General features: G+C 41.0%; 1 protein-coding gene across 2 annotated transcripts in view; it reads left to right on the plus strand.

Moving 5' to 3' along the window:
• The window catches only part of TMEM117 (transmembrane protein 117), a 226276-nt gene that overhangs the window by 192423 nt on the left and 6179 nt on the right, over positions 1-27674 (plus strand). For both annotated transcript variants that reach the window (XM_065646940.1, XM_065646930.1), the window contains exon 7: positions 22260-22389. In XM_065646940.1, the coding sequence (XP_065503012.1) occupies positions 22260-22389 (130 nt within the window). The remainder of the gene's footprint in view (positions 1-22259; positions 22390-27674) is intronic.

Here is a 27674-nt window from a genome sequence, read left to right on the forward strand (position 1 = left end):
GAGGAGGGGAATTATTCCCTATTACTTTTAGTGATTTGAAATTATAGTTGCAATGCTTTCTGATTTTGATCTAACATGTAATTACTCAGCTGTATTGTGTTTGGAGTCATGTCTCTGTGGATCATAGGTGTTGTACAAGTGTGGTCTTAAGTCAGCAAGGCTTCTAGTCTCCTACAAGTCAACAGCTAAAAAGGTTCTCTTTTGTGGAATCTGACCATGTTTGCCTGCCCGTGCTGTAGTGCTCATTAGGGAGAGGAGATTCCCCAGCATAACACTTACCAGATCTCACAGACAGATTGGGGACCAGCACTGTGTGACACAGTGTGAATCTGTGTTTCCCACCGGATCAGTGAAGCAACTAAACCAACATGCCTAAAGAGTCTCCCAAACAGTCTCAGTAGTGTGCTGCAGCTGACTTTGGACTGTACTATGTACCAGCTGGTCCCCAAGTAATTAACCTCTTCTCTGTCTCTTCCTAGTACCTAAATAGTATTTGCAACATAATTTTTCATTAAGATTCCTTAGAGCCCTGCATGAGCCAACGGGTGTTGTAGGTGTGTTAACACATTGTCACTCTTGTTGAAATGGTACAGAGACAAAAAACTGTATTAATCAAACTGGGAAAGAACTACAATCTTCACCTCCCTCCCCCAACACTTGTTCGATTGCTGCAGTAGCTGGTAATGCTGATCTTGTCTTGATACCACTGATGCCAGAGCGACACAGCCTCAGGTAGTATGGGATGAGCACAGCTGGTTCCCTGTGCCTTCACTTCCCACTTCGTCAGCAGCGAGGGCAGCTGCTGGCATGGTGAGAACTATCCATTATCGACCAACGCAAGGTGGAGCTGTCAGGGTCTCCAAACTTGGTTACACCAGGCACCGAAACCATTTCTCCCTGGGTGAAGATAAGTGAATTAAAGAGCCAGTTTCCAGGCTGACTCTGAGCAAGGCAGTCCGTGTTGCTGAGGGGGTTTTGGAGCACTCATGGTGGCTGTAAGGGAGAGAGGGGCCTGAGCCCCACAGCTGCAGCTCCATGCCAGCCAACTCCAGCTCTAAGCAGCCACTTGCAAAGAGTTCCCTATCTCTGAAGAAAGAGCATGGTGGTCACTGGCTGCTCCTGCCCTGCAGGGTAGCACAGCAGTGGGGAGAAGGAGCTGAAACTGCCTCAGTCCCCTGAAATCCTCTCCCTCTAGCCAGCAATGCTCTGTGGTGCACCACTGGCACAGGGGTAGGCACAGAGCAAAGGCAGATGCTGGCAGTGGAGCCCCACTCCCAGGATGAAGTACTCATGTGGTTTCGGTGACCCAAACCTGGCAGAGCTGCTTTTCTGCTGTGTCCAGCCAAATTTGGCTTGCACATTCAAGAAACCTTTGTTGTGTCTTGGCCAACTCTGTTTTAATCTTTCCTTTAACACCACAGAAGCCTATGGAGTACTGTGTTTCTCAGTGCATTTATGGCTTGCACCCCCACCAGCATTAATTACGTGACACAATAATCCAGAAGACTGCACTGTAGCTGTTCTGGCTGGTACTGGTCATTTTTGTGTTGTGATTTTATTTCATTTTTCAAGAGACACATTCTGGCTCTTCATCACATACAAAACCAGCTTTGATTTCCCTCCATCAGTTCTCAGTGAGCTCTGCTATGATGTTGTTTCCCCCATCAGGTACCGCATGGGGAATTAAATGATGGAAATTTGTGGCTAGGTAATCCATTTTATCGCCTGTAGATGAAAATGAGAAAATGGTGTGCATCTCTTTGTAATGTATCTTGCTATGGATTTAAGGATTTAATCCTATAATCCTTCTTGGATGGCTCTTTGCTTTCAGTTTCTCTCAGGTGGTCTTTGGGCTTGACTATATACAATGTGCAGCACACATTAGATTTACAATGAAATTTCATTCCACTTCAGAACTGTGTGCCTAAAGTGGAGAAACAAATAATCCTCAACAGCAGCAGTGATTCCAGGTGCAGCACACGATCTTTTGAGGAGTAGGTGGCAGAAAAGAAGTGATTAAGCGATCTGCTTTGTCAGGCAGCCAGAGTTAGAGGATTCGAAAGGGACTGTTGTCCCGTCTTGAGTCAGCAGGTGTAGTTTTTGACGGCCCTATTTTGGTTTGGTTTCTGCAGACTGTGTGTTGGAGAAGGCTGCTCAGACTTTCCAGACTGAGCCCCGTAGAATTTCGGAAGGCAGCTGCTTGGTGCTGCACCAGCCACCTGCGGCTGCCGCCTCCCCGGCGAGAGCTGCAGCGTATCCTCCTGGCTGCGAGTTGGCACTTTTGTCCTGACCTTAAGTTGCGAAGCAACAGCTACATCTTCTTGAATGAATGTTAAATACCCTTGGGAATGTTTCTGGCATCTCGGCCAAACAATTACTGCACTAATTTAAATTATGTAAAGTCCTACTATTCCTCAAGGTCAGGCTGCAAAGATTTGCATATCTGGACAAAGGATTCCAAATACAGGGAATGAGAGAAAGAAAAAGCATCATGTAAAGAAGCCTAACATCAGAAATGAGCAGATGATGATTTAAGCAAGACAAATATGACGACACATAAAAAATTGTGTAAGAAATGGTGTTAAAAATAAGACAACACTACTGAAGCTGCACACTAGTGCATTCAGAAATTTGGAAATGCCAGAATTAAGGTTGCTGATATAAACTTTTCACCCCTATTGTGCATATTCATTGTGATACAATCTTTAATTTTCTATTCACATCCCATTTTTCCACAGGACCTCCGTCTCATTTGCTGCACTGAATGAATGGTGTTCACTTAATGAGAAGCTATTCAATATTTTGGTTTACCTTTTCTGTGCAGCGTGTGCCCCCAGGCTTTACTTACTGCATACTATTGAAACCTTGATATGAAGATGAAATAATTCATTTCCTCATGGGCTTTTTTGTGACACTCATCGCTGTACTTCCTAAGGGCTTTTCAAGCATTAATGTATTTATCTTCACAATAGCCTTCACAATAGGAGTATTATTGTCCATTATTGTCCACATTTTATAGTGAGGCACAAAGAAATTAAAGTCAAAGTGTCCCTAATTTGAGATGTCTGAGGACATTGTTATGAAAATGTATATTATTACCCATCTTTTACCTGAGCAGTTACCTAACTGGGGGGGAGGCTCTAGCATATTATTTCATTGGGATCAGACAGAGCCACATATTTACTTGATTTAATCTTCTGTATTATTATACCGACAGCCCTATTTGCCTTGTAGAATTCAAACAGTTGTAAAAACAGTTTATTTGATTGTTTTGAGTGATGGCTATAACTGTGTCTTATATTTGGCTCCATAAAATAGACTGGTTACTTTTTATGCTGATCTTAAAGGAGTACAGGGCAGTCCTATCTAGGTAGTGCTATGCACTACAGGAATCTTGCTATCCCTGCAGATATTTTGTCTGCCCTTCCTCTTCTCCCCAGTGGTGATATATTCAGGATCAGTTCTCATTGATTTCAATACCAGCCATAGGTGCTTGTCACTTGAACAAATCTAAGCTTAGGTAGGATGTTGATGTAATCACACAGGAACAAAAAAAAAAAGCCAAACAATTTTTAACTGCTTGGTAACAGTTTGGTTTTAGAAATTCACTGAGTATCTCATATACATGTCATGGCAGAATTGGCCGAATTCAGTTCCTTCTGGCAGCAGTGACCCCCATAACAAGAGTTGTGTTTTCACATCTGCTGCTGTCTCTTGCATTTTCACCCTTCTTCCCACACACCTTCCAGCTTGTGTAGCAGATGCAGAGTTCAGGAGATCTACAGGGCTCTCTGTCACTCTGTATTCCCACCTCACAATCGCAAGTTGGAGCCTCTGTAATGAAAAAGGGTCATGTCCTCTGGAACAGTGCGTGATCACGTAACTAAGTAAGGATTGTACCATGCATATACACACAGTACAGATAACCTTAACCTGACATCTCTTAGTTCATGATTCTTCACCGCTGAAACCTCCGGACAGTTTCTTTAGTGCAGAACTTTATGTGTGTATAATTCCTTTAGGTTTTACAAGAAGATAGAAACCTCGAAATCAGAAGTCTGCCGTACGAATCTGATGGGTCTTATCAGGCTACTGGAACCACTAGCTCCCCTGCACGAATTTTTGCCATGCGAGCTACCTGCTAACAGCAGCACGTGTTTTTTCTTCCTGTGAGCCACTTCAGAAGGAGGAGGAGAATTGTACTTTGCCTCTGGCCTTCACATCTGCCTGTTAACAGCAGAGGGTGGTGATAACTGGAGTCATGGCGACCAGTCCTCCAGAGCCAGAGGCCCTGGCACTTTCCGACCATTTCCCCAAACTTGACTTTTTCCTTCCTGTCACTTCCAAACCCCCTCTCCTTGTCTCCCTCTCTGCCCCCATCCTGGGTCCTCTTCATCCCTGGTTCTGTGACATATCCCATTTACTTTTATCCAATTTCAGTTTTCAGTCTTTGAGTCTTTCATTTCTAGTCTCCACATCCAGTTACTCCTAATAATCAACCCTGAGCCTTCTGTCTATATCAAAATCTCTTCTTTTCTCCCTTCCTCTCTCCCCAGGTCATTCCCTTTGCCTTAGCCAGCCAGTCCCACCCTTCTCCTCCCATCCCGACCACCCTTTCTAACACTCCACTCCCTTGCCTGACTCAAGTCTCTCCCCTCTCCCACTCCCTTTGTGTAACCTATGCTGATTTTCCTGTCACAGCATGGCTCAGGTGAACACGGCCTTCATTTAACCCTGTGTCTGCACACGGATATGCCAAGCCTTGTGCTTGGCCTCTTAGAGAGGGCTGGTGGCGAGGAAGGAGAACAGGACCTGGGCCACTGCGTCCCTGCTAGACTCAGACCAGGAGCTGGAAGGCCTCCTGCCCCCATCTTCACTCAGGTCCAGGTGCCTGGCTGTCTGCACGCAGAATACTTGGATCAGGAATTAGAGGAAATCTGGCTCTCTATCCCTGGGATGCCGTGTGGGGCCTGCTCAGTCCCCCTTGGAGAGCAGCTCAGAGTCCTGCCACAAGCAGCAATGGGGGTGGGAGGAAAGGGGGCACGGAGGATGCTCTGTCTCTTCTCTGACAGTGGCAGTTTCACAGTCCGATGATCTCTGGGAGCTGAGAGACACTTGGGCATGCTGAGTGATGCACAGTTTGTGAAGATAGGTTTTTCTGAACCTTCAGCTAAATTCTTGCGAGCATGAAAATTATTGACTTTTCAAAGGCACCTTAAACTTTTCCAGTTTGGGGCAGATATTCACAGTGAAGCAAAAGGCACATCTGTGACACAAAGTTAGTCCCTTGCTAAACTGTATGTCTCTGCTTCAAAGCATTAGGTATTTCCACAAAGCAAAGCAGCTTACTTTCTCTTTAGTCTCGCTCTTAGAAGTGTTTGAATGGTGCTAGCTGAAAATGTCAAAACCCTGAAACAGAAACGTAGAACTAAACAGAGAAAAAACAGCCTGAGGCAGACACCTGGCATGGGCTGTGTTCAACCCAAGCAGGTAAATTCGGAAAAGTTATAAACAAATGAAATCAGTATTTTGTATACAGACACAGTGCTGTGATTCTTGTCTGTCCTATATGGCACCTCGTGCAGTGGTATGGGTATGGGCTGCATTAATTCCTCTAGTGGCATTTCAATAGTAAAATAAACCACCAAAAGTTCTCTTCTTGTGGTGTGGTTTGTTGCATTTCTTTCTTTTATACTTATAAACTATACCTAAGGACTGAGAAGGGGGAAAATCAACAGCGTTTCCCATAGCATTGTTTTGCTCTTTCTCTCAGCGGCTGGAAGGAGCCCAGAAGGAAGAACAGCCTCTGGTGCCTTCACCTGCTGAATTTCAGATCTACAGAGGCGAGGCTCTTCCCAGATCTCCAGGGCTCTACTCCAGCACCCTGGCTCCATTTTTAGCCTTCACTCAGACAGTGGCTCCAACTTGACACAACTGTGTTAATTTGCAGGCAAAATGCTGGTGATGCCCCGAGTTTCAGCAGAGTTGTTAGAGAGCCACTTCCATCTAATAATCTCTCAACCTCATTTTCATATTCATTTTTATAGCAATAATACTCTTGCTTTTCCTTTACATAGCGCTTGCAAGAAAAAGCAACCTTTAAGACTGGAAATATCTTAAAAATGAAATTTTCGTGCCCCACACAGGGCTGATCAGTAGATTTCCACAGTGTGTCCCAATGCAAATATAAACAGTTCCGATGTTTCTTCTGTAAGGAATGCCTCAGTGAGTATTGCTGAAGGGACTACCTGCCAGGACATTATCCATCAAATACAATTATTTACTCTATCAATTACCAGTATTCTTAGTTTATAAGACACAAATTGCTATTGGAAATGCAGAAAAGTAGTAAGAGTCTTAAAAGATAATAGTTAACCTACGGATTCCCTTGAGGATGGGGTAACCATGTCTGTACAGGCACAGAGAACCACATTGACATACAGGCTAGATGGGCCTCCAGCTTATATAAGAAAAGAAAATAAAATTATTAATGTATTTTATGGGGAAAATATAGATTTGTATAACATTAAATTCAGAATGAGAACATGAAGGCAGTTTTCCTTCATGATCTAGTTCTAAAAGGTAACACATTCTGGTAGAAATCCTTGTGCGGAATCATAGTTGTAAAAAGAGAAATTAAGAGATCATGTATGTGATTGGTAATTGACTTTACATCACAGAAATCAGAAAAGCTTTTCGTGTTGTTTGCAGGGAAGTAGAATGTCGTCATCGGTGCCAATTAGTGACAGAGCCTTGAATAACTCTCTCTTGTGAACAGCTGTTTCTGTTGAAGAAACTTTCACGAGTCTCTGCTTATTTTTGTTAACATAAGAATTTCCATGTATCTATCAGGGATTCATAGAAAACAATTAAGTCTTTAGAATTAGGTGTTAGACAGTATGTACTGGACCTGTATATGTTTATCAAGAAGGAAATACTAGTGTTTGCTTCTTAAATGGTTGCTACAAAATATGCAAGAGTGACGTGAGTGATATCCTTGTATTTTGACTCAGCATTTAAAGCAAGAAGTTTGGCATTGACTGCAGGAAAACTCAGAGGAGAAGTTTGGAAATGCAGATAAAATGAGAGCAGGGAAAAGTAATGAACATTTTTGGAAGGAGCAGTTAATTCCTACCTATTTCATGAAATTGTTATTTTGAGTTTCTTATGAAAGGTTTGGTCAATACTTCGATCAGTCTTTATATTGATTAAGATTACAAGAAGACAGGGAAATGTCAGTATGAACTTTGTGTCCTCACGTCTCATGGATCCCCCACGCTGTGGTACTACAAGAGTTTCTAATCTCTCACTACACTCATCTGAGCCATGATTAAAAGAATTTCTGTTCTGGTTAGTGTGTTTGCAGCCCAGATGAGGAGAGTCTGACTTTTGTGAATATCTATGATTTGCAGTGGAAAGACTATGAGAAGGAGCTCTCAAATCCTTTCAGCATCTGCAAGGTCTAGCAGGGTCTTTGCCAAAGTCCATTAGCAAATGTTATTTTACTAGTAACCCAGCTTTTGAATTTGTGCCTGTAGAGGCCAGTGAATTGATTTTAGGCCAGAGTAGAACACTTGGCCAACCTCTGCTGTCAGGCATGCTGACATAGACCAATAGCCCAGTAGTCTTTAATTCCTAAGTAGTACATTGCTGTAATAATAACCTGTGGTGTGGTTCTAAATTGCTTTCCTGCATCATACCTCTCCACCTCTGATTACAGATTCTTTGAAATTGCAGTAATACTTGTTATAATCTGGTTTGCTCATACTACTTCTGTACTTGCATGCTTTGCAGCTGTGCTTTTTACATTAAACTGGATAAACCTCAGTAAAAATGTACGGAGTCAGAGGAGACATGAAAACAATAGTCGCTGTTTTCTCTTAAAAACATGGCAGCAAGACTATTGCTCTCTGGGCTCCAAGTGAATTTATGTATTTAACAGCAGAAGTGCCCAGCCAATAGTCATCACGTGGTAGGTAGCACTGCTACAGGCCAGCACACCCCTAAATATATTTTGTAGTGCATTTCTCATACCTAAACTGCTACATTTAAGTGTGTGGGTTTTATCTATTCATTATTTTGCTAAATGTAGATTGCCTAGGACCCTCCGATGTGTAATTATATGTTTGAATGAGCACAGCAACTTCACTAGCAGACATTTGTTCTGTAGACATGCTAGGAGAATTATAATTGATGCCTTTTTTATCACTGAATGAAAAAAAGATAAAAGTGCTGCTATAAACTGGAAGTTGAAATAAATTATGTAAAATACATAATTCGCATAATGACTGTCCCTTTATAAATGTTCGTATTAAGTAACCATATCATTTGGGATAATTCCTCCTTGAGGAATGCTGTGAAAGAACAGCTCATTCATTATCTTGACTTGATGAATTGCTCTAAAACATCTCCTCTGATGAGAAAATTGATTTCGTATTTCTTTAAACAATTGACAATAATGCTTGAATTCTATATTTTCCTGTCCAGAAAGTTTCAGTAATGATCTGCATTATATGGCTTTCACTATTTAAACTGGAACTCCCCAAAAAACACACGTATCTACCCCTCCTCTATATGCATATACATATGCAGAACCTTGCTTTAAAACCCCACCTGGTCTATGAATCACACTGAGGGAGTAATCACTCAGCTACTGTAATTTGGCTCCCTTGATTCATTGATGCCAGTAATTAAGAGTTTTGGAGTCATGCTTGGAAGCTTGGAAGCCATGCATTTATCTACAAGCAGCACACTGCATCTGCTTACTGCCCTCGGAACAGCAGGCAACATGTCATTTCACAAAACTTTTCTCAGGAAAGCTCTTAAAATGAAAAATACTGGATTAACTCTACCACTTGTAGATGTCAAGGATAAAGTTATGGGAGAAAATACAGTGAGGAGAAAAGCAGGTAAGTATTATTGTTAGCTCAAAGATTACAGAGATGTAAGGTTATGTGCCTAGGTGAAAGAGAGCCAAATTTCTGAAACAGCAGGTAGTGGAAGAGAGCACCTTCCCCTCCAAAATAAGGGCTCATGGAACACTTACAATTGACCCCAAAGAGAATTCTCTGTGGAAGGAAATGAGCAAGTTGTCTTCCAAAAGAAGAACTGGCAGTGAGGAGGAAAAGGGATTTCTTGCAGTTCAAAAGTAAAGACTGAATAGAAAGGTTGCAGGAGGACATCCTTCAGATGTTAGTTTGGATAAGCTTCTCCCAAGTGTTTTATATATGATTTCTTATCTACACTGAATTTCCAAACCTTTTGAGGTTATCCACCCTGCCTCATCTGTCATTTTTTAAAAATTATAATTCAGCCTTTCCTTGTGATCAGCATAGTTGCTATATTTAGATTCAAATCTCACTAGGAGAACACTTTAACTCATTCAAGGCATACCACCAGCCTCTGATTTTGTCTCTGAGATTCAAAAAGAGACCTTAACAACCTTCTCTCTGCTCCCAAAGATTTTGATGGGAACAGTTTTGAAATTCAAACCAAACTGTTGTGTTTGTCAAGACCAGAGTGAGTTGGTGCAATTAGAACTTGCTTCACTGTGTTTTTGACAAGTTTTCCCAGGATGTTTCTAAACACTGAAAACCTTTTATGATGAAGTTCATGTTTTCTGAATGCACTTGGCAAAGGCAGATACATTGCTCTGGTATAAAAAGCTGAAATTGCATTTTTCGTCTCTCACACTCAGGAAGTGAGCTTCTGCATTGGGGTCAGAGAGGAGGCTGTAGAGAAGAGTTACCTTCCCTAATTTTTATTCACATTGGAGGCTATATCTTGGGGTTTATTATTTTGTTCATTCTTTAAGGCATGTTAGTTTACGGTTGCATAACGTACAAAGAGTCCTGGCAGCATTTCCTCAACGGCTGAGAACATGAATGGGTTTTTGGAGAGGGGAGGGCAGATGGGAAGGGGAGAGCCTAAGTAAATAATTTCTGCAACTATTAAGCGACATAAACTCTCTGTAATAAGAAGATATTTCATGTCACTGAACTGTAGTGAATGACTAATGTATGCTGTGGTCTATATGGAAGATACAGTATGATAATCCAAGCAGCACAGTAGTTTTATGTAGCCTCTTATTACTGAAAATAACAAAACTAGTAAACCTGTACTTAGATAGGGAGGCTATTGTTTTCTTATTTTTCTCAAAGTCCCTTTAGTCAAATGATGCCAAATACAATGAAACAAGTGTATCTTATGACAAAGGTCTTACAGTGGTTCCTAGCAACTGGATTTTCCTACAAATTTGCTTCTGTGTGTTGATGAAGATGAGTATATTCAGTGTCTGATTCAGTAAATTGTTTGGTAATTAAGTAATATCTTATTTTAGAAGTTGGGAAACTTACTTAATAGAATAATACAGTTAGAATTTACTACATTTATAAAAACACACTGTACATCACTTTGAGGCCTTGATCCAGTGCTGAGGTCTGTACTCACCAGAATTTGCCCGAGATGTGACCACTACCAGCGTGAGAACCTCTCATTTTATCTTTCACAGTCTCTTGTGCTAAACTGGGAGGGGGCACCTTTGTGTTCACATCCCTTTTTCCTTATCTAGATGGTTGGTGTTCAACATCTCAGCCTCTGAGGGGACACTGTAAGGCAGAAAACCCTCTGGCACCACAAGCTGCTGAGGACTCTGAGCCGATGCTTTTAGTTCTGTGGTCAAACATTGTTTCCTGGGTCCGTTGTTGCTGAGTTTCACAGTCTGTACCTCATGCACCAGACTGAGTCTGGTATTTCACACCAACACAGTTAAGAAGGCTCTTTCCTTTTGTTTTTATCGATTTGTACTTTCCAGGAACTCTTCCAGTCTGTTTCTGTCAGAAGGGTGGTCCATTCTGTTCAAATTCTGTTGAAATAGGTAATGGTTTGCACTGAGTTTTAATTTCAGGGGGCGAAGTGAGATGCTCTCATTTGATGAGGATACAACTTACCAGAACAGCTTGGTGCCTGCTCTGCTGTTTCGCTTCCTGACCTGGTGAGGGAGTCAAGAGGAGCTGTCTCATATGATTATTAAAATTATTATGATACATGGAAGAAAGCAGATAGATCACTGCAAACACAGAAAAGGTATTTGGAGACCATTAGACCAGCTGTCATTGCCAGTTAGGCCTTATTTATTATGAAGAACTTCAGTGAAAGAAAGGACATCTACTTTGTAACAGGTACTGACAAGCCTTGCAGGGCTCATCAGACCTCTGGAGTGAGACTCAGCTGAAATACCCCAAGTGTGATCAGCTTGAAGCTCAGGATCCCTAAATGTATATGCCTACAAGGCAGCAAGCTGTATGCTAGTTCCCATCTTGGTAAATGGCAATTTAATTCACACAATAAATGTTAGAGACTGATTTGGCAGCATGTATAATGCCAAAAAAAAAAAAAGGACAAAATAACATATATATCTTTTCAGTTGTATTCTAGATTGTTGATGACAGTTTGAAAACACATTCCAGAAATACTGATATGCAAGCAAAGCTGATTTTATTTTTATATGAACATCTCCTAAGCTTTATGTGTTTCCTTATATCCTCTTTTGCTACCCAGATGTGTTTACATAATGGCTATGCAAACATAATGTATGCAGATCCTACTGCCCCCCCTACTGATACCAAACAAGCCGCAGTTACTTTGGGAACAGATGTGCCTAATGGCCACACCACAGCTTTTGAAGATAAAACTGGGTGTAGAGGGGGAGTGCAGAGGAGGAGTTCAGGAATGGGATATGTTGCCTTCAGGTAGTGAAGGCAACTCGTTCACAAGTACAGTGTGCTGCCGCTGCTAATCCTATTAGCAGGCTAAAACTCAGGACACAGAAAATTATTTTAACTTCAACTAAAACCAAGAGAGGGAGCTAGGAAAACCAAATATGTTCCGTATTACTGTTGTCCCTGAAACAAAAACTTAAGTGCAGATGGCCACGGTTTCCAAAGTCAGCCTTTCTTCTTTCAATATTTTCATGCAGTATCCTTTTTCTTTTCTTATGTATTAAAACTGGTCTAGTAATTAGCACAATTCTGAGGAGGAAAATGATTTTGGAAAAGAGTTATTACTGATTTTTTTAAAGGAAAGGGAATTTACACTGACTTGTTTGCAAACACCATGTTTAAATTTATGAGACACATTTCTCCCTGCATACCATATGTATCTGGTGGTTTTACTTTCTGTCATCTTCTTAAGCCCTATTAATTTTCTAGGTATCAGTCAAATGCAGCATATCATCCTGTTTTCTTCTTCAATAGAAAATTAATATTACTGTTTCACTACATAATCACAGCAAGTTGAACCCTGCACAAGCACATGTAGTTTACAGTTACAGCTAAACCAAAATAAGTTGGATGAAAGTTTCAAACTGAGACCATTGGTCCAAACCTGCCACTTCAGATCATGCTTAGTACCAAAGGGCAAGTTTATAGTTTCGTTTGTAACTGGCCCCAAATTTTCTCAGAACAGGCGATGGTAAAACTCTTCAGAGCATTTATGATCTGAAGGAATTTTCTCCACAACAAAATAGCTCCTCAGTCGTCCATTTCTAACATTGAGCTGATTTACTTTTCATCTACAGTGAGCAACATATAGTAATCCCGTTGCTCCAGATACTCTTCATTTCTGGAACACCATTTTTATTATGTTGCAAAGCTCATAGCAAGGAAAATACCTGCTCAGGTATTTTACTGCAAATCTCTCTTCTTCGATTTAGGCAACACTAAAAAGCACCATTTGATATCAGGCAATGAAGAAATTCATGTCTGTGGGTATTTGGAAAGAGAAAGGGATAATATACTTTTTAATGCAGCTGAAATTAACTGGAGACAGTTGCCTTAATGCAAAATCACTTCAGAGCTCTAAGCAGAGCTTACTGTTCTCAAATAGGTACAAATGGCATCAGCAGTCTTTGCAAATCCTGAAATGCTCCAGATTTCATGTTACCGTTCAGCTGCAATGTGTGTGTATTTTCCACAATGCAATGGTACGTGCCTTAGTGCGTATGTACTCATATTACATAGCAAGGTATTTTAAATTTATTTTTATTCTCAACATCACAGTCACATATTTGGTCTTCTAGGCTGCCAGAAAGATTGACTGCTCTGTCTTAGGTGACTTCCCTTGACAGCAAGCTGTAGTCTCAGTAAATCTGTAAATGTAAGTATTGCATGTTATTAGTGAATGTTCGTTTCTGCTATTCACCACAGAAATGGCTTTCATGAAGTGTGTTGCTGACGTAGTCAGAAAAAGCATTATAACTTACTTGCTGGTGGTTTAGGGAAGTTTCATGTAGGGAACAAGACAGTTGCTTTTCAGAAGCTGTTTGTCTCTTACAGGTACACAATCTTGTAACATTACCACTTTATTTAGCAGCTTATCAGACTGCAGAATTAACTGGAAAAGCTCCCACTGGTGTTTCTTATCCAGAAAAATTACCCGATAGCTATTTAGCTCAATCAAGGTCAGACATGAGTGAGACAGTAAAGCAAGAGTAAAGGTTTACAAAAAATGGAGAAACTCAGAGCCAAGATAGAAGAACATTTACTTTTGAGCAGCTTTTTTTTAGTCAGTGTTTTCAGCAGTTGTGAATAGATAATCAACAGGTGAGAGCTAGTTATAAAGAAGAGGAACATCATGGTTGCACTGAGAATATGAGACCTTACATTTGCCCAATAGAAGAACTAGTGGACTTGCCCCCAGGGTGTGCACAGAGGCTTATGCTTAGTGATGCCTGCTGTACCTCTGGCATGGATAAAGTTCTTTCATGTTACTTCTCTTTGACTCTCATGAGTAGCTAAAATTTGAAAGGCAGCTGCAAGAAAGAACAGTCCTTGCCCTCAGCAGGAAATAGTGATTACAATTTTTCTTGGTCACTACACATCTCAAGATGTGAGACCTTCTAGTGTCCATCCTTCCTGCGTGCTGACTTGTTTCCAAACACAATTTATTCCTAATGTAACAGAAAGACTTGATAGCCATTAATTCTTCACACTACTAGCAATATTTTTCCTGTCAAGGAACTAGCAATGGTCGCTAGCAACTGAGGCAGCATTGTGCTAGATGACGCTCAAAGACAACCAAAATGCAACTCCAGTCCTAGAGCTTTCCATTGCTAAAGAAAAGCCAAGAGTTATGGCTCGTTAGACAGGCAGGTATAAGCAATAGCAACGTCAGTGGTCAGGATGACAGGTAATCCAAGATGCCTAAGGCATCACGTCGTCATGTTTTCTCATAGCAAAGAGGAGGTGAAAAGGAGAATGAGAAAAGAGAAAGCTCCACAGCTGATAGGGAACTGCACAGGGGAAGGTTTCTTTAAATAAAGATTCATAGCCTGAATTTATAGGCTGATTGAAGGAGCAGCTGTCATATTGACAGTCTGTACCTAGGGCAGTGAAAGATCTGAAGGGATTTGAATATGAAAGGAAGTGGCCTATATTTTATTTGATCAAAGAGTGAAATGGTCAAAGAAACAGATGAGGAGAATGGTCTTTGCAGCAGCATATCTGTGTTGGTGGAGAACAGCCTGCACTTGTGAAGGCCAGAGGGAAAGACGCCAGTGTAACTGAACGGCAGATGATGAGAACCTCGATAAGAATTTTAGCTGTGGGCTTTGATAGGAATTGTCATATCTGTGATATGTTATGCAGAAAAGATATGAAGTATCAAGGCACTACCAGATTGTGAGCAGTGAATAGAAGATGATACCCAAGCTACACTTACAGGGGAGAGACGGAGTACTATCTATCACAAATCAGGCATCTGCCAGTGCCTATAGGCACAGGTACGTGAGATGCAAGCATTTATTGTTTTAGGTGGTCTGAAACGATGAGATTACTTTGAGCCTGCTGTGGAAAAGCTAAATACCAATTTGGTATTTCAGTAACAAAGGTCACTGTTTTGAGGACATGTGCTTTGTCTGGGCTCAAAATGCATTAATGTATAAATGCAAAGTGCAGGGACACAGGGCTTGTTTGGGACCTGGGTGTCCTGGGGATTATTGCTTCTAAATAAGCAGAAATGGATAATAAACTAAAGGATTCTGTCATGACTTTTTAATGGAAGAGGTCATTCAAGACCAAGCACATTGAAGAACAGACTCCATATTGCTGTTTTAACTCTCAATGCAGGAGTTATTGATGCCTTGTTTCCTCAGATAAGGGAGAAAATGGGCAAGACTTGCAGTGCTGGTTCTAGGGAAAGGCCAGGAGCTTGAAAAAGCTAAGCAAAGACTGAGGAGGAGAGGAGCATAAACATCACGGAACACCAGCAAGGTTGTGGGTATTTCTGTGCCTTACATTGCCATATAGTTCAGGGACAGCCTTTCTGTACCCATGTCTGGTCCTGAAAGCTGCCTTTAGTCTTCTGTCTCAGCAGCTTGGTAGCAGCTGCAACAAAAGCCAGTGTTGATACAGCCGGGGTGTTTCTGGCATCTTGTGTAGTCTGGCTGCCAAGGGGCGGCTTGCCTATTTCTACCTTGTTTTACAACGTGGTCTGAACAGGAGAAGGGCAAAAACTGACCAAGTCCAGATACAAGTTTGTGTGTACCCAGAAAAGTCTTCTCATTGCAAAGGCAAAACGGAATGAGCTGGTTGGAAGTGGAAATTAGAGAAATTTGGGACAGAAATAAAGCACTTCTCCAATGCATTTTCTGAGGGGATATTTCAACACTGAACCAGTTACTTGAGTGGATTTTCCATATTTAGAGTTCTTTATATCAAGACTAAGAGATAAAAGATGTAGCTGCGTCTGCAATCAGGGACTTTGTGCCACAGTTCCTGGTGGGGTTTTGTGATTGTTATTGCCAATTACAATCCAAGCAGGTGAAACCAAAACAGAAGAGCAGCTCAGACAAAAATTTCTGGCCTTGAAAACTCTGAATAGATTAGCACTGAGAGTACAAACGTGAAGCAGGAGGTCTTTTGAATAATAGTGTGCCATCTTTTACTGTGGGTGGTAAGGAGGCCCCCTGAAGCCATACAAGTATACAGGTAGTAATGTTAAGAGTAAGTATATATTTTTGGTTTAGTGAGGGCTAAAATCTGCCGTGTCCATCAAACTTCCTTCCTAAAAGATATCGGCAAAAACCAGGAGTCCAGAAACTGAACAGTACCTTTGATCTCACAGGCATAAAAGTGAGTTCTAGTCATGACTGATGACTTCTCTTCTTATGTATGTTTGAATGAAATATTAAAATGATGTTTATACTTCAGCAGCTCACAGCTGAAGAAATCTCAGCTGCAGAGACCACTGCAAGTTGCAGCACTGCAATGAGCTTAGAGATAACCATAGAGGAATCAGGTCTTTTTCTATGAATTACAGCTGTTAATTTCTTACTTCAAACACTTGCAAAAACATATAGCCATTGCCTTTCATTAAATTTCCTCTAGCTGTATTCCCGTCTGCCATGTTCTGAGAGTTGAAACAAAGCTATCTAAGAGATGCAAAGATACCTGAAAATGCACAGCCTTCTATCTCATAAGTTAAAAGGATTTTTATAAATTAAATAAAAATTACTATAGGCAGTTCTGGAACAAGCGCATATATACACATTCATATATGCATTTTCTCAGTTCTTTCCGTCTGTTTTTGTTTATTCTGAGAGGTTTAAAGTACAAGTGTATTTCGAGCATGAAATACAACATACATCATCACTGCTTAAAGCAGAAATACTCTGTGTGTGTTTGTCCTCTTTCATGATTATATCTGAACAGTGCTTATATTATTTTTTGCGTTATTTTATATTTACCTTATAAGCTACACTCAGACAGGAGGAGAGATGAAAGCATGGCACACAAATCTTTACTGGCTTTTAATCCTGGTCCCACCTCCTCTGTGGCAGTTTTCCCTGAGAGGAAGGGGCCTGGTGGCTGAGTGACGTGGGGTTGTGTGTGTATGAAGCGTGGGATGCTGTCTCCTGAGAGCTACCTTCACCCTCTCAGGCACCTTACAATCCTTGCCGAATCCTCCTGGCACCTGGTCCCGGTCCTCTGGGTTTGGGAGACACGGCCCAGAGCCTGCAATAAAAGGCGCCAAGTGGCAAGGAGCAATGCTGCAGCCAGGCAGGGTGATGGATGTTGCCAGCGTGTTCCTGGGCTGCCGGGCCAGCCAGGAGCCCCGGGGCATCTGCGTGTCCTGGCTGGGGGTCAGGATGGGATTTCACCAGGCAATGCCTTCTGTTTTCCTCAGGCGATGGCAGAGAAGAGCCAGATCGTATCAGAAAGTGTGGCTTTGATGCTCAGTTACCATTACTAAAAATATCGTTACTTAAAGAGGTACCAAATCAGTGCTGCAAGCTCCACTGTAGTGTCTGAAACCAAGAGTGACATTGCAACACTGTGTGTGTTTGTTTGGCTTGGGGAACTAGAAACAAAGTGGGGGAGAAAACGAAAATACTATGATCTCCTCTTCTGCAGCATCTGGTTTTGTCTGTGCTTCTGGGTTTAATGGATGGAAATCAGAAGTGCTTCCTGTTCCCATTGCAACACCAGGATGAACCCCTCAGTGATTCACCCTCTGGATGCCCTTTCCCCATGACCACAGTGAAATGAGGCAATAACCTCATTTGATTTGCACATTCCACAAAACTTGCCAGTGAGGGTAGAGACCTCTGTGCAGCTGACTTAAGCCTTCTGGTTCTGGGTTGGTTTCTGATTCATAAACTGCATAAAGGTGTGCTGGAGACCCGCTCAGGCTGGAAACTATTGAAATAGATGAATATTAGAAATTTGGTGCTGATAGATTTAAAGAAGAAACAATCTGTTCATGCAGTATGAGAGATGCAAATGTGAGCTAACAGTATAGCTTTATTTTTCAAACCATGCAAGTGGAGTGTCCCGGTTTTGTTAAAAACAAGTTTCTCTTTTAGTGAATTTCGCTGTCAGCTAAAGCCTTCTAAATAACTGCAGTTTTCCTGAAAGCTAGATACATGTTTTGGTAGACATAGCAATGGAATGCAAGGTCATTGATAAGAATGGATGCACATCTCGTGAGAGCAGTGAACTGAAACAGGTGACCAAAAAACTGGCCAACTAAAGTATTCCATCCCATTCACGTGATACTTCATATAAAAGTGGGGGATCACGAGGATCTCGTCCCTTTTCCTTATGGCCGACATCAGGAGAGGACCTTGCGAGTTGTCCCTGCGAACTGAGGCCCAGTGACAGACTGAATCCAGCTCCGGTTGGCTGCAGAGTCCAGTCCAGGGCTTCGGGTGCCGGCCCCACATCTGCCGGAGCAGTTGCCGGGACTTTCAAGATTGGTTTTGTATATTTTTTATTATTTTCTCTATTTCTTGTTAGTAGCATTAGTAAAACATTTTTAATTTTTCCAACTCTCTTCTCTCTGTCCTTCTTTCCCTCCCAATCACCTGTCCTTAGTGGGAAGGGGGGAGAGGGAGGGGCTGAAGGGGAAGGATGGGGAGAGGGGGGTTAACAAAACATCTGCCGCGGTTTTATTGTCACCCCGCAATCAAACCACGACATGGAGATACATTCTAAATATGGTATTTTGGGCCCAGTTCCTAATAAGATCCTGATATGGTAGAGCAGAGCACAAACAACTCAGCAATAAGGACTAAGTGAACTTTGTGTGATTATGAGCTGAGAACTTGAAGAACTCATGTCTCTCATGTCCCAGAGGTGAGCACAGACTGATAGTACAGACTGATAGCAGAGACCACAGAGAGAAAATGATTCAGACTTGAGCTGTGTTCCAGAGGGAAGCAGTTAGATTTATGGGCTTGTGCACCTTGAATTTCTTGGAAGCATGGTTTTCTGGATATTGCTGAAATTAAGTTGTCTTTTGCTTGTCAGTAAGGAAAAAAATGATAACAAAGTCAAAAGATTTTGGACAACACTTTCTTAGAATCTGAATAGCAAAATGGCCACTTTATTGGGTTTGGATTTGACAACCTGGTATTGGCATTACCCCAAAAAGTTAATAGTCATCTGCTCTTCTCCTGCACAATAGTAATACTACAGCTATGTGTCCTCAGGTGATAATGTCGCTACCTGGACAGTACATTCTCACACTTAGCAAAGCTGTGAGCCAAATGAGCCCCGAAGGCTATTTAATCACCTAAACTGAATCTTCATTTTCCTAAGTGCTGTGGCTGTAGTGACTTTCATGGAAGTCAGTAGGTTTAACTCATTATTGTAGTTTCCCTTTTTAAATATTGATTTCAAATACATTTTATTGTGTTTTGCTTTATTTTGTTGTGGTTTGTTAATTTTATTTCTGTATTTCCAGTGGGACTGTTCCTAAATAATAAATTTTATAATCATAATGGTAAAGGTGTTATATTCAAAACCTTATTTATGGGTGAAGAAGAAACACTTTATAGATAAAACCAAGAATTTAGTATTAGTATCATTAAAGTTTTAACAGTGTAATCCAAGTATCATGATTATTCGAGATTTAACTATTACAGAAAATAATACTTCCACGCAGAAAAAGTTTCAGTAGTAATAATAATAATAATAATAATATCAAAATTGTTATACACACACTCCTTAGTTTCTACTGCTTTTCTTGGTGTTTCCTCCACCCTCCTCCTGCTCCTGTGGGCCCTGAAATGGGCAGTTTCACTCTGGTGAGGGTCAGCGGGGATGTTATAGTGTGTCACTGGCATCTGGAGACCTTTGCTGGTAAGGACATGATGTTCATCTTGATGGTTTCTTTTCTCTCAATCTAGAATCTCCCTGGGGACATTTTTATGTTTGCTAACACACTTTTAGACCTTGTTTTTTCTTTACTGATCTGAACCTCCACATTGCAGCCAAGTTTACTATACCCAGCACTTTTCACATGTGGTAGATACTTCTTTGTTCTGTTTGTGACCACTAAAAGCAGTTTTCTCCAGCCCCAGGTCTGCATTTCTTTAGCTGAGCACTGGTGAGTTTTTCATAGCCGTGGGGTCTCCAGTGCCAGCCTGTGCCCATCTCTTACCATCCCATGTCTTCCTTCCTCTGTGCCGCATCCTGTGGCTCCATTTCTCAATGCTGCTGCTGTCCTACCAGGCCGACATGTCTGTATACTAAATAATAGTGTTAAAGTTGTAAGGCCATGGCGGTACCATACAATGGCAATACCATATTACTGGGCTACAGGGTAACAGAGGTCATGATACATTTCAGGCATGCTTCACAGTAGGGGATATGTGTGTAGAAAATAGAAATAATGTACACCTGAAAGGCAGCTGTAGTTTGGAGTATCAAATATGTATTTTTCTAATGGGCTTTCCACTCATCTGTCTGTTATAATGTAAACAGTAGCAACTGTTGGGGTTGGATTTCTCTGTTTTGCTTATGAAATATTTCAAGTCTCGGCAGTTATTTGCTGAGACAATTAATACAGTAAACTGCACATCTGACAGAGCTGCCATTCTAGTTACTCATTATCAGGTAATATTCAAACAGATCAGAAAAAGTGCCGAACTCTTTTATAAAACTCGGATGCAAAGACACAGTCCAATATGAAATTCTGTACAGTGGAATTTTCTCTGTAAATCAGCAAAAGGCACAGTAGGGGCACTGGGGCAAAGCAAGAGATGGAGGCTGGATTTATAGTCCCATGTTTACTTATTTGTAATGCAACATCCACAGCTTTCCATTTGTTTATCTTCAGGAATACATAATATATTTCTTCCTATTTATTCCTGGAGGAGAGTATGTATGAATTAACGTAAGACGTGAGTCCAGAGATGTATATTAGATACTGTGGTATATTAGATACTGTGAACTGAGAGTGTGCACCCATAAAATTTTTCTCTTTGGGCACTTTTTGAATGTCTAGTGCCTGTGAGGAGATGGCTGCAGATGCAGCGTAAGGGATTGTGCAGCTGGGCAGCTATTACCCTCCCTCCTGACCAGGAGTGCATGCATTGCATCAGTGATAAGGGAAAAAGAGAGCATACTTATTTCTCTTATCTTCTGCATCTGTAAATTGGCACTTTCTGTATCACTGTGAACATTGCAAACCAGGTACAGAGGGTCAGGTTTTCTCCTTGCTTGTACTCCTCTTAATCCATTTAACTCAGTATCATGATATGTTAGCATAAATCAGCTGCTGTTACTGTTTGGGCCATGCTATTCCCCACTGATAAAACTTTTCCATTTCCCTTCCACTGCAGAAAATGTCAGAGCTGCTTAGCAATTCTTGGAAGTTAAGTCATATATAGTGATTTCTCTTTCAGAGATGATTCTTAGTTTTGAATTTTTTTTTCGTTACCCTGGTAGGATATTTTCCAGCCTTATAAAACTGAATAGAATTGGGATTGGTTCACTTGGAGAGATGACTGCACTGGAATGGTTTTCATGTGAAGGAAGCTCAAGTCACGGAGCTCCTCACATTACAGATTCCTTTACCTTACTTTTAGCAATTCAGGTGCTTGTTGCAGTAGCTGGTGGGATACAAATCCAGGTGTATGCGTGGGAACAGGGCCAGTGTGTTTTTAGCTGCAGATCACCAACAGCCTGCAGCACACAGACTAACCACTCCAGCAGTAATCGTACTGATTCTAGCACTATTGCTAGACTTTCATTTTGGGCTGTAATGAGCCATGCTATTATACCCATTTTCAAGTGACCAACGGTGGGTGCAGATAATCAAGCGAAAAAGTCCTTTAAATGCAGCTCCTCCTCAGCTGGGTTACCATATGCCACCAAAATATGCATAATAATAGGTAAAAGCTTCCACATTTCCAGCATTACCTTGTCAGCTGAAATATAGCAGTGGAGAAACCTGTATTTGGATTGATTCAGGCAGATTATGCTGAAAGACCTGAATTCACAGGGCGTGTTTATTTAGGTGCGCTAAGGCCAAATACTGAAAACACTCTATAAGTTGAACAAGTGGAATGTAGAGATATGAAATGTTTGAAGTGGTCAGGCCTTCTTTGCCAATTTCTTACCTTTTAACTGTTTGCTGACTTAGTTGTAACCGGTATTGCAAGGCTGCTATATAGGTTTTCATATGCTTATACTATTGTGTACTATCAGCTGGTACAGTGGGTTCAATATTGTCATTCTGAAGTGAACTTTTAAACACAAAATTACATAGAGCTGAAGTAAAAATCATGTTATAATATCTGATATAAACAAGGTATTCTATGTCAAGTGATTCAGTCAAAGTAAGAAAATCCAACAATGGGAGGCTTAAAAACAGCATCTTTCCCTTTTATTAGTATAATTCGAGGCATTTTAAAGGGCAAAAATATACCATGGAAGCTTATATTTAGTTTCTTACCTTTATTTTTTTAACAGGACTGGGAGTTCCCACATTTTATGGGTGATGTTGAAGTGAATCTTCCAGGCTTGCCATCTGCACACATGCAGTTCAAAGTACCTTATTTCCAAAAGATCTTAAAAGAGGAATATCACATACATATAACAGGTATGTAATCTTACAGATTGTGACACAGTCACATGGTGGACTGCTTCTGTGTAAGAAATGTATAATAACATGCTCTTAACCACATACTTGTTGTGTGTGTCCCCCCTAGATTACTATTTTTCTATCTGTTTATCTGTCTGTATCCATATCATCCATATATAAACATCTCAGGGAAATGAGGAACCTGTTTCTTATGAATTGGAGAGACCTGCTGTTTTTCATGGATTTCAGCAGCTTCTTGTGACACTAAGTAATACCTAAGGTAGCTTCAGAGATCTTTTATCTAAAATTACTCTCCAGGGGAATTAGCAGATTATTTCATTTTCAAATCTCTTATGCATTCAGGTGCCTTTGCTAAGATTTATACTAATATCTTTTCATAACTTCAGTCATTCTCATCTGGCAAAGGCCACTCATAACCATACTTTCATCAGTCATCTAACCAGAAGCAGACAGTTAAATAACCTCAAATAGAACAGATGTGCAGTTATTCAAATGGATGGTACGTATAGATAAAAGTACTTGATCCTGGCGTACTGTGAGACAGTATTTTAATAACAGTAGGAAATGAAAAAGAGAAGAAGGTTAAATACAGATAAATATTTTGGTTTTACCTTCAGGCTATGCAGAAGGAGCATAGCTCCTCTCTTTATAATGGGAAGAGGTGGGTAATAATAGATAGAAAAATAACACAGGTGTGAATTGACAGGGGTCTTTAACTGCTAATATAAGCAATCACAGCACATGATATAGTACAGGAATAAGACAGATGAGAGCATGCAGTGACACAGCCATATGAAACTCCTGCAGACCAGGGATAAAAGGAGCATTCAGAGATAATACAAGGATAAGACCAAGAGCTAGCAGGTGAGTCACAAGCTCACCAGGCAGCAAAAGTGAAGGGAAGAAAATGTGTTGAGGAGGAAAGAGTGATGAACCCAGGACTCAGTCGAGATAGGCTGAATGAGGCCTCAGAAAAGGGATTTTCAGCAGAGAAGGCAGAAATCTGAGTGATCAGATGAAAACCCAGAAAAGGAGATAAAATCAGTGCAGAAGTTGCCTTCTGGCTATTGAATGAGGGAAGGCAAATGGGCCGGTAGGAAGTACAGATGGAGAGATGGAAAGTGTTTTGAAATTGGATGTAGGTGCATTGCTGGAATACTGAGAAAGACCAGGCAGCCAGCAGGGAGAAAGAAGGGCTGGGGCACATCTGAGTCAGACTGTTTGAGCCACTGGTGGTTTATGGAACAGAATGAAGTAAATGATCCCATGGTCAGTGACTCGAAGATGTAGAGTGAGAGAAGATGAGATGTGTACATGATGAACATATTTTTCTCTCCCAAGTGAGCAAGAAGGGAAAGGAGAGGAAAAAGAGGAGTATAAGCATCAAATATTTGATGTGAACTATAGGCATGGTATTCAGGGATAGTAAAAGAGTGGGATTTTTTCTGCTTTTCAAGACTAGAGGGGTTCAGTCTCACAAGGTTCCTGAGTATCCTGCAGTTTTACCATTGCATAAGAAGTAGTGGAGTAGGTGCACAGAGGTGTATGAACAACGACTGAGACCTGGTAGGGTGGGCTGCACCATCAGATACAGAAACTCAGGATATAATTAATGTAGATGAAAAACGACGGGTGATAGAAGAGGGACTGAAGAGCAAAGAACAGTTTTGCATTGTAGAAGAGGCAGAGATACTGATGCTAATCAGGGAAGAGCAAAGAATAAGCAACAGCAAAGAGCATAAATTAGGGATCAGAAATACAACTGCTTGCAGTGCTGCTGTATGAAAACAGACCAACTGAGATAAACCAATATTTATGCTTTGTAGAGTCTTCTGCAGAGAGGACTGGAGGCCTTTCTGATTTTCTGGCAAGAAGGCATTCTTTTAATGAGGATGAGCTAATGAATAGGGGCTGAGGAATATTTTTCCCTGCTCAGCATTAACAAGATCCATTTATTAGATTCGCTAGACAAATCAATCCATTTGACTGCATGTCACGTAGTCCGTCTACTGAGTGCCCATTTTATCTCGGTGCTACACCACCCTTTAGGAGATCTAATAAACAGCCATAACACATGGCACAAGAACATCCCTTTGGGTAAGTTTTGCTTGAACCATCTGTTCTTGCCATCAGATCTTATCTTAGGTTAGAGTATCATCTTGGATCATTTTCAAGCTCCAGTTATTGTGTGGATGTGTAGATACTTGTAATTTTCTACTCAAATCAAGGAGCTAATAAAAGAAACCAGAAAGAACTGGTTCAACATATATATGACAAGAAGAATGTAATCCAATCTGAAATGAGGGTATAGAGTGATGCACATGAATGCAACTGCAGCAGATGACATGGAGGTAGGACATTGATAATGGCAGGAGCCTGCTGTATTTAAGCCTTGTTTAATACATGAGATCCAGAATGTTAAATTTAACCATAGGACATCTTTTTTAAAAATAAGCAGGAAAAGAAGACTAAAGCCTGAATATCGTTTATTTCAGTATCTGCTATAGGGATGAAGTCAGGCTGTAAATCTATGATGTGTGCCCTCATTTGCAGAAACCAGAAACCCTTTTTTCCCAAATAGCAAGAAGAAAGCAAGCATGGCTGAAATACCATTTACCACCTTTTTCCTGGCAAATTTTATTCTTCACAAGTTCTTTCACAGTCTGTTTTGGTCACTTCTGATTGATGTAAATGCGAGCAGCCCTAGGACTCCCCTGGGCAACCCTATTTGGTGCTGAGTTGCTCTAATGAGCAATGGTCCCACATAGAGGCGTCAAAGGGACGTTCAGAGGAGTAAAGGACTTCAAGCCACCTTTCTGCCGGCGTGTGCTTGATGGTGTCATGCAAGTTCTGTACAGATGAAGATTCCACAGTTACATGACCTGCGTTGCCAGCTCTCCTGATTTTATCACAAGTCTTAAAACAGGTTTTTTTGTTGTTTTGTTTTATTTTGGTTTTGTTTGTTTTGGTTTTTCTGTTTTGTCTCAAAGTCTGAGCCCCTGAATTCAGTGACTGTGTGAGAATTTTGGCTTTCATATTTTTTAAGCTAAAGCTCGTGATTGCAGAGAAAAAAAAAATGAAATGTTGCTTCTGCATAACTCCACATCTAAAAAAGGAAGTAAATAAAACAGTACTAAGTGTAATTTTTTTAACCCATCTTGCTACTTCGAACTAATAACATGTTTTCTTAGGCCTGACTTGTGATTTCTGAATGCTGTAAATTGGCAGTAATGTTGAATTAACATCTGCAGCTTGTAGCTGATATACTTCAGGGTAATTTTAAATTTACTATCAAAAGCATATCTTATTTTTACTGGTGAGTACCATGTTTTACTCCAATTTCTCTGCATCTAGGAACTCCTAGAAAGCATCTACTCGGTATTAAATATTTTTATCCTGTTTTGATAGTTGCTTTTATCTATGAACATCAAAAATAACTTGAATCCCTGCATCTGCTTAACTCATCTGGATTTCCCTTGACAGATGGTTCACTGCAATGTGTGTATTTTCCTTCTTGGGCTGCTGTTTATGAAAATACATAGTCTATCCTGGTTTCCGTAATAGCCAGGGAAATTCGTAAAACTTGAAAGTAAATTTTGTTACTTCAGATTCTTTCATGGTTAAAAGGCACTAGGGGGCCTGGCTGGTACCCTTTAATAGCAGAACTGGAGATCCAAGAGCATCTGCTGTCAAAAGTATGGATAAGTTTCAAATAGGAAATGTTAAGGTTTAGATATCAAAACAGATGGCAGATTTTTCTGGCTGTTTATAAATGTGTTTCTGAGCGCTTATGTAGCCAGAGTCTCCTTCTACACAAAGGTGAAATCGTCACCTTCATTACTGGTCAGTGCCTCGCATGGCTGGCTTGTGGAGTTAAACCAAAAGTGTGTCTAGATTCAGGCCAAGCATCACCTACACGGGGAAGCCTGAGGGAGCCTGTGGGCAAAAATAGAAAGGTTAAAGGTAAAAACAAAGCCGTCTGTGCACACAGATGTGAAAAAGCCTCAGAGGATTTGAGGCTTGGTTCAGCTGTGAGTGGTCTGTATGCCTGTATCTAGCTAATAACACTAACGTGACAGAAGAGATGAAGAATGTTTTGAAGATACCTGAATGTTTTACAGAGGTGTCTGAATGTTTTTAGACACAAATTGCAATTGAGATAAGAGTCTAAAGTCAACATTTCCTACACTAGTCTCTGGCTGCAGTTACACAGCACGAGGCCACTGGAGTCTAGCCTTAATAATTGGGATTTTTCACATTTCCTCTTGACCTCAGGAGAGATGCTAAGGACTGGCTTCTCCAAGAGATCTCTTTTTTTTAGGATGTGACTGCTTTGTTGCAGAGTGGACATACAAAAATAAAAATGTTCCAGAATCAGCAGCTGGTGTGGGATAGTTGGATCTGTGGAATCTGCCTCAGTTGCCCAGCAGATCAGCTGCATGTGGGACTGTGGACTGGTTGCTGAACGCCTCAGAGTCCCGATCAGCCTTTCTGAAAATGAGCCCTGCCCAAACATCTTGTCCAGCTGACAGAAGTAGGTTCCTTTCTGGGAAAGGGAAGATTAAAATCCAAACCTCTTTCACCACGAGAGATCCCCTGGCATTCATGTGCAGTGCACTTTTGTTGTTCAGCTTCAGCAGGGACGGGAGAGCGTTTCTAAGCAGAGTCCCATATAGGCTGACGTTCAGAGCATGGTCCTACAGCGCAGGTCCAAACTGATGTAAGTGGAGACAGTTCTAGTGTCAAGGTTTCCCATCTGGTGAGTGCCATAGCCATGAGGATACAAACCTCCTCAACAGCCGTGCTTGCTCAGAAAATAGGGATCCATTTTTCAGCCCCGAGTAGTGGCTGTAGACTACAAAGCCTAGAAAAGGATGCCATGTTCTGCAACACAGTCTCACAGAGACACCCAGTATATGCTCTTGGCTAGCTACATACCTCCAGTTTTTCATTTTGGGGATCCTTATTGCACCAAATTTCAATATTGTAGCACATTTCCCGATACACCAAACCAGATTCCTGACTCTCCAAATATCATGCATAGCATGTAAGAACTTCAACGCTGTGAATGCCAGTGATCAACCTGGTCTTTTTCTAGGTAGCTCATGGCTGAATAACACAGCCTGGTTTACCATCTGATTTACTTCTTTGTAACTTCAGTGAAGAATCTGCATATAATTATTTGCTGAAATTATTGAGTAGCTTTCCAATCTTGAGAGCAAAACTGACTACATTCTTCCATTTCAAATTGTGTCTATGAAAAATCCACACGCTTCAAGAAG

This window comes from Caloenas nicobarica, chromosome 1 (assembly GCF_036013445.1).
Source record: "Caloenas nicobarica isolate bCalNic1 chromosome 1, bCalNic1.hap1, whole genome shotgun sequence".
Taxonomy (NCBI): Eukaryota; Metazoa; Chordata; class Aves; order Columbiformes; family Columbidae; genus Caloenas; species Caloenas nicobarica.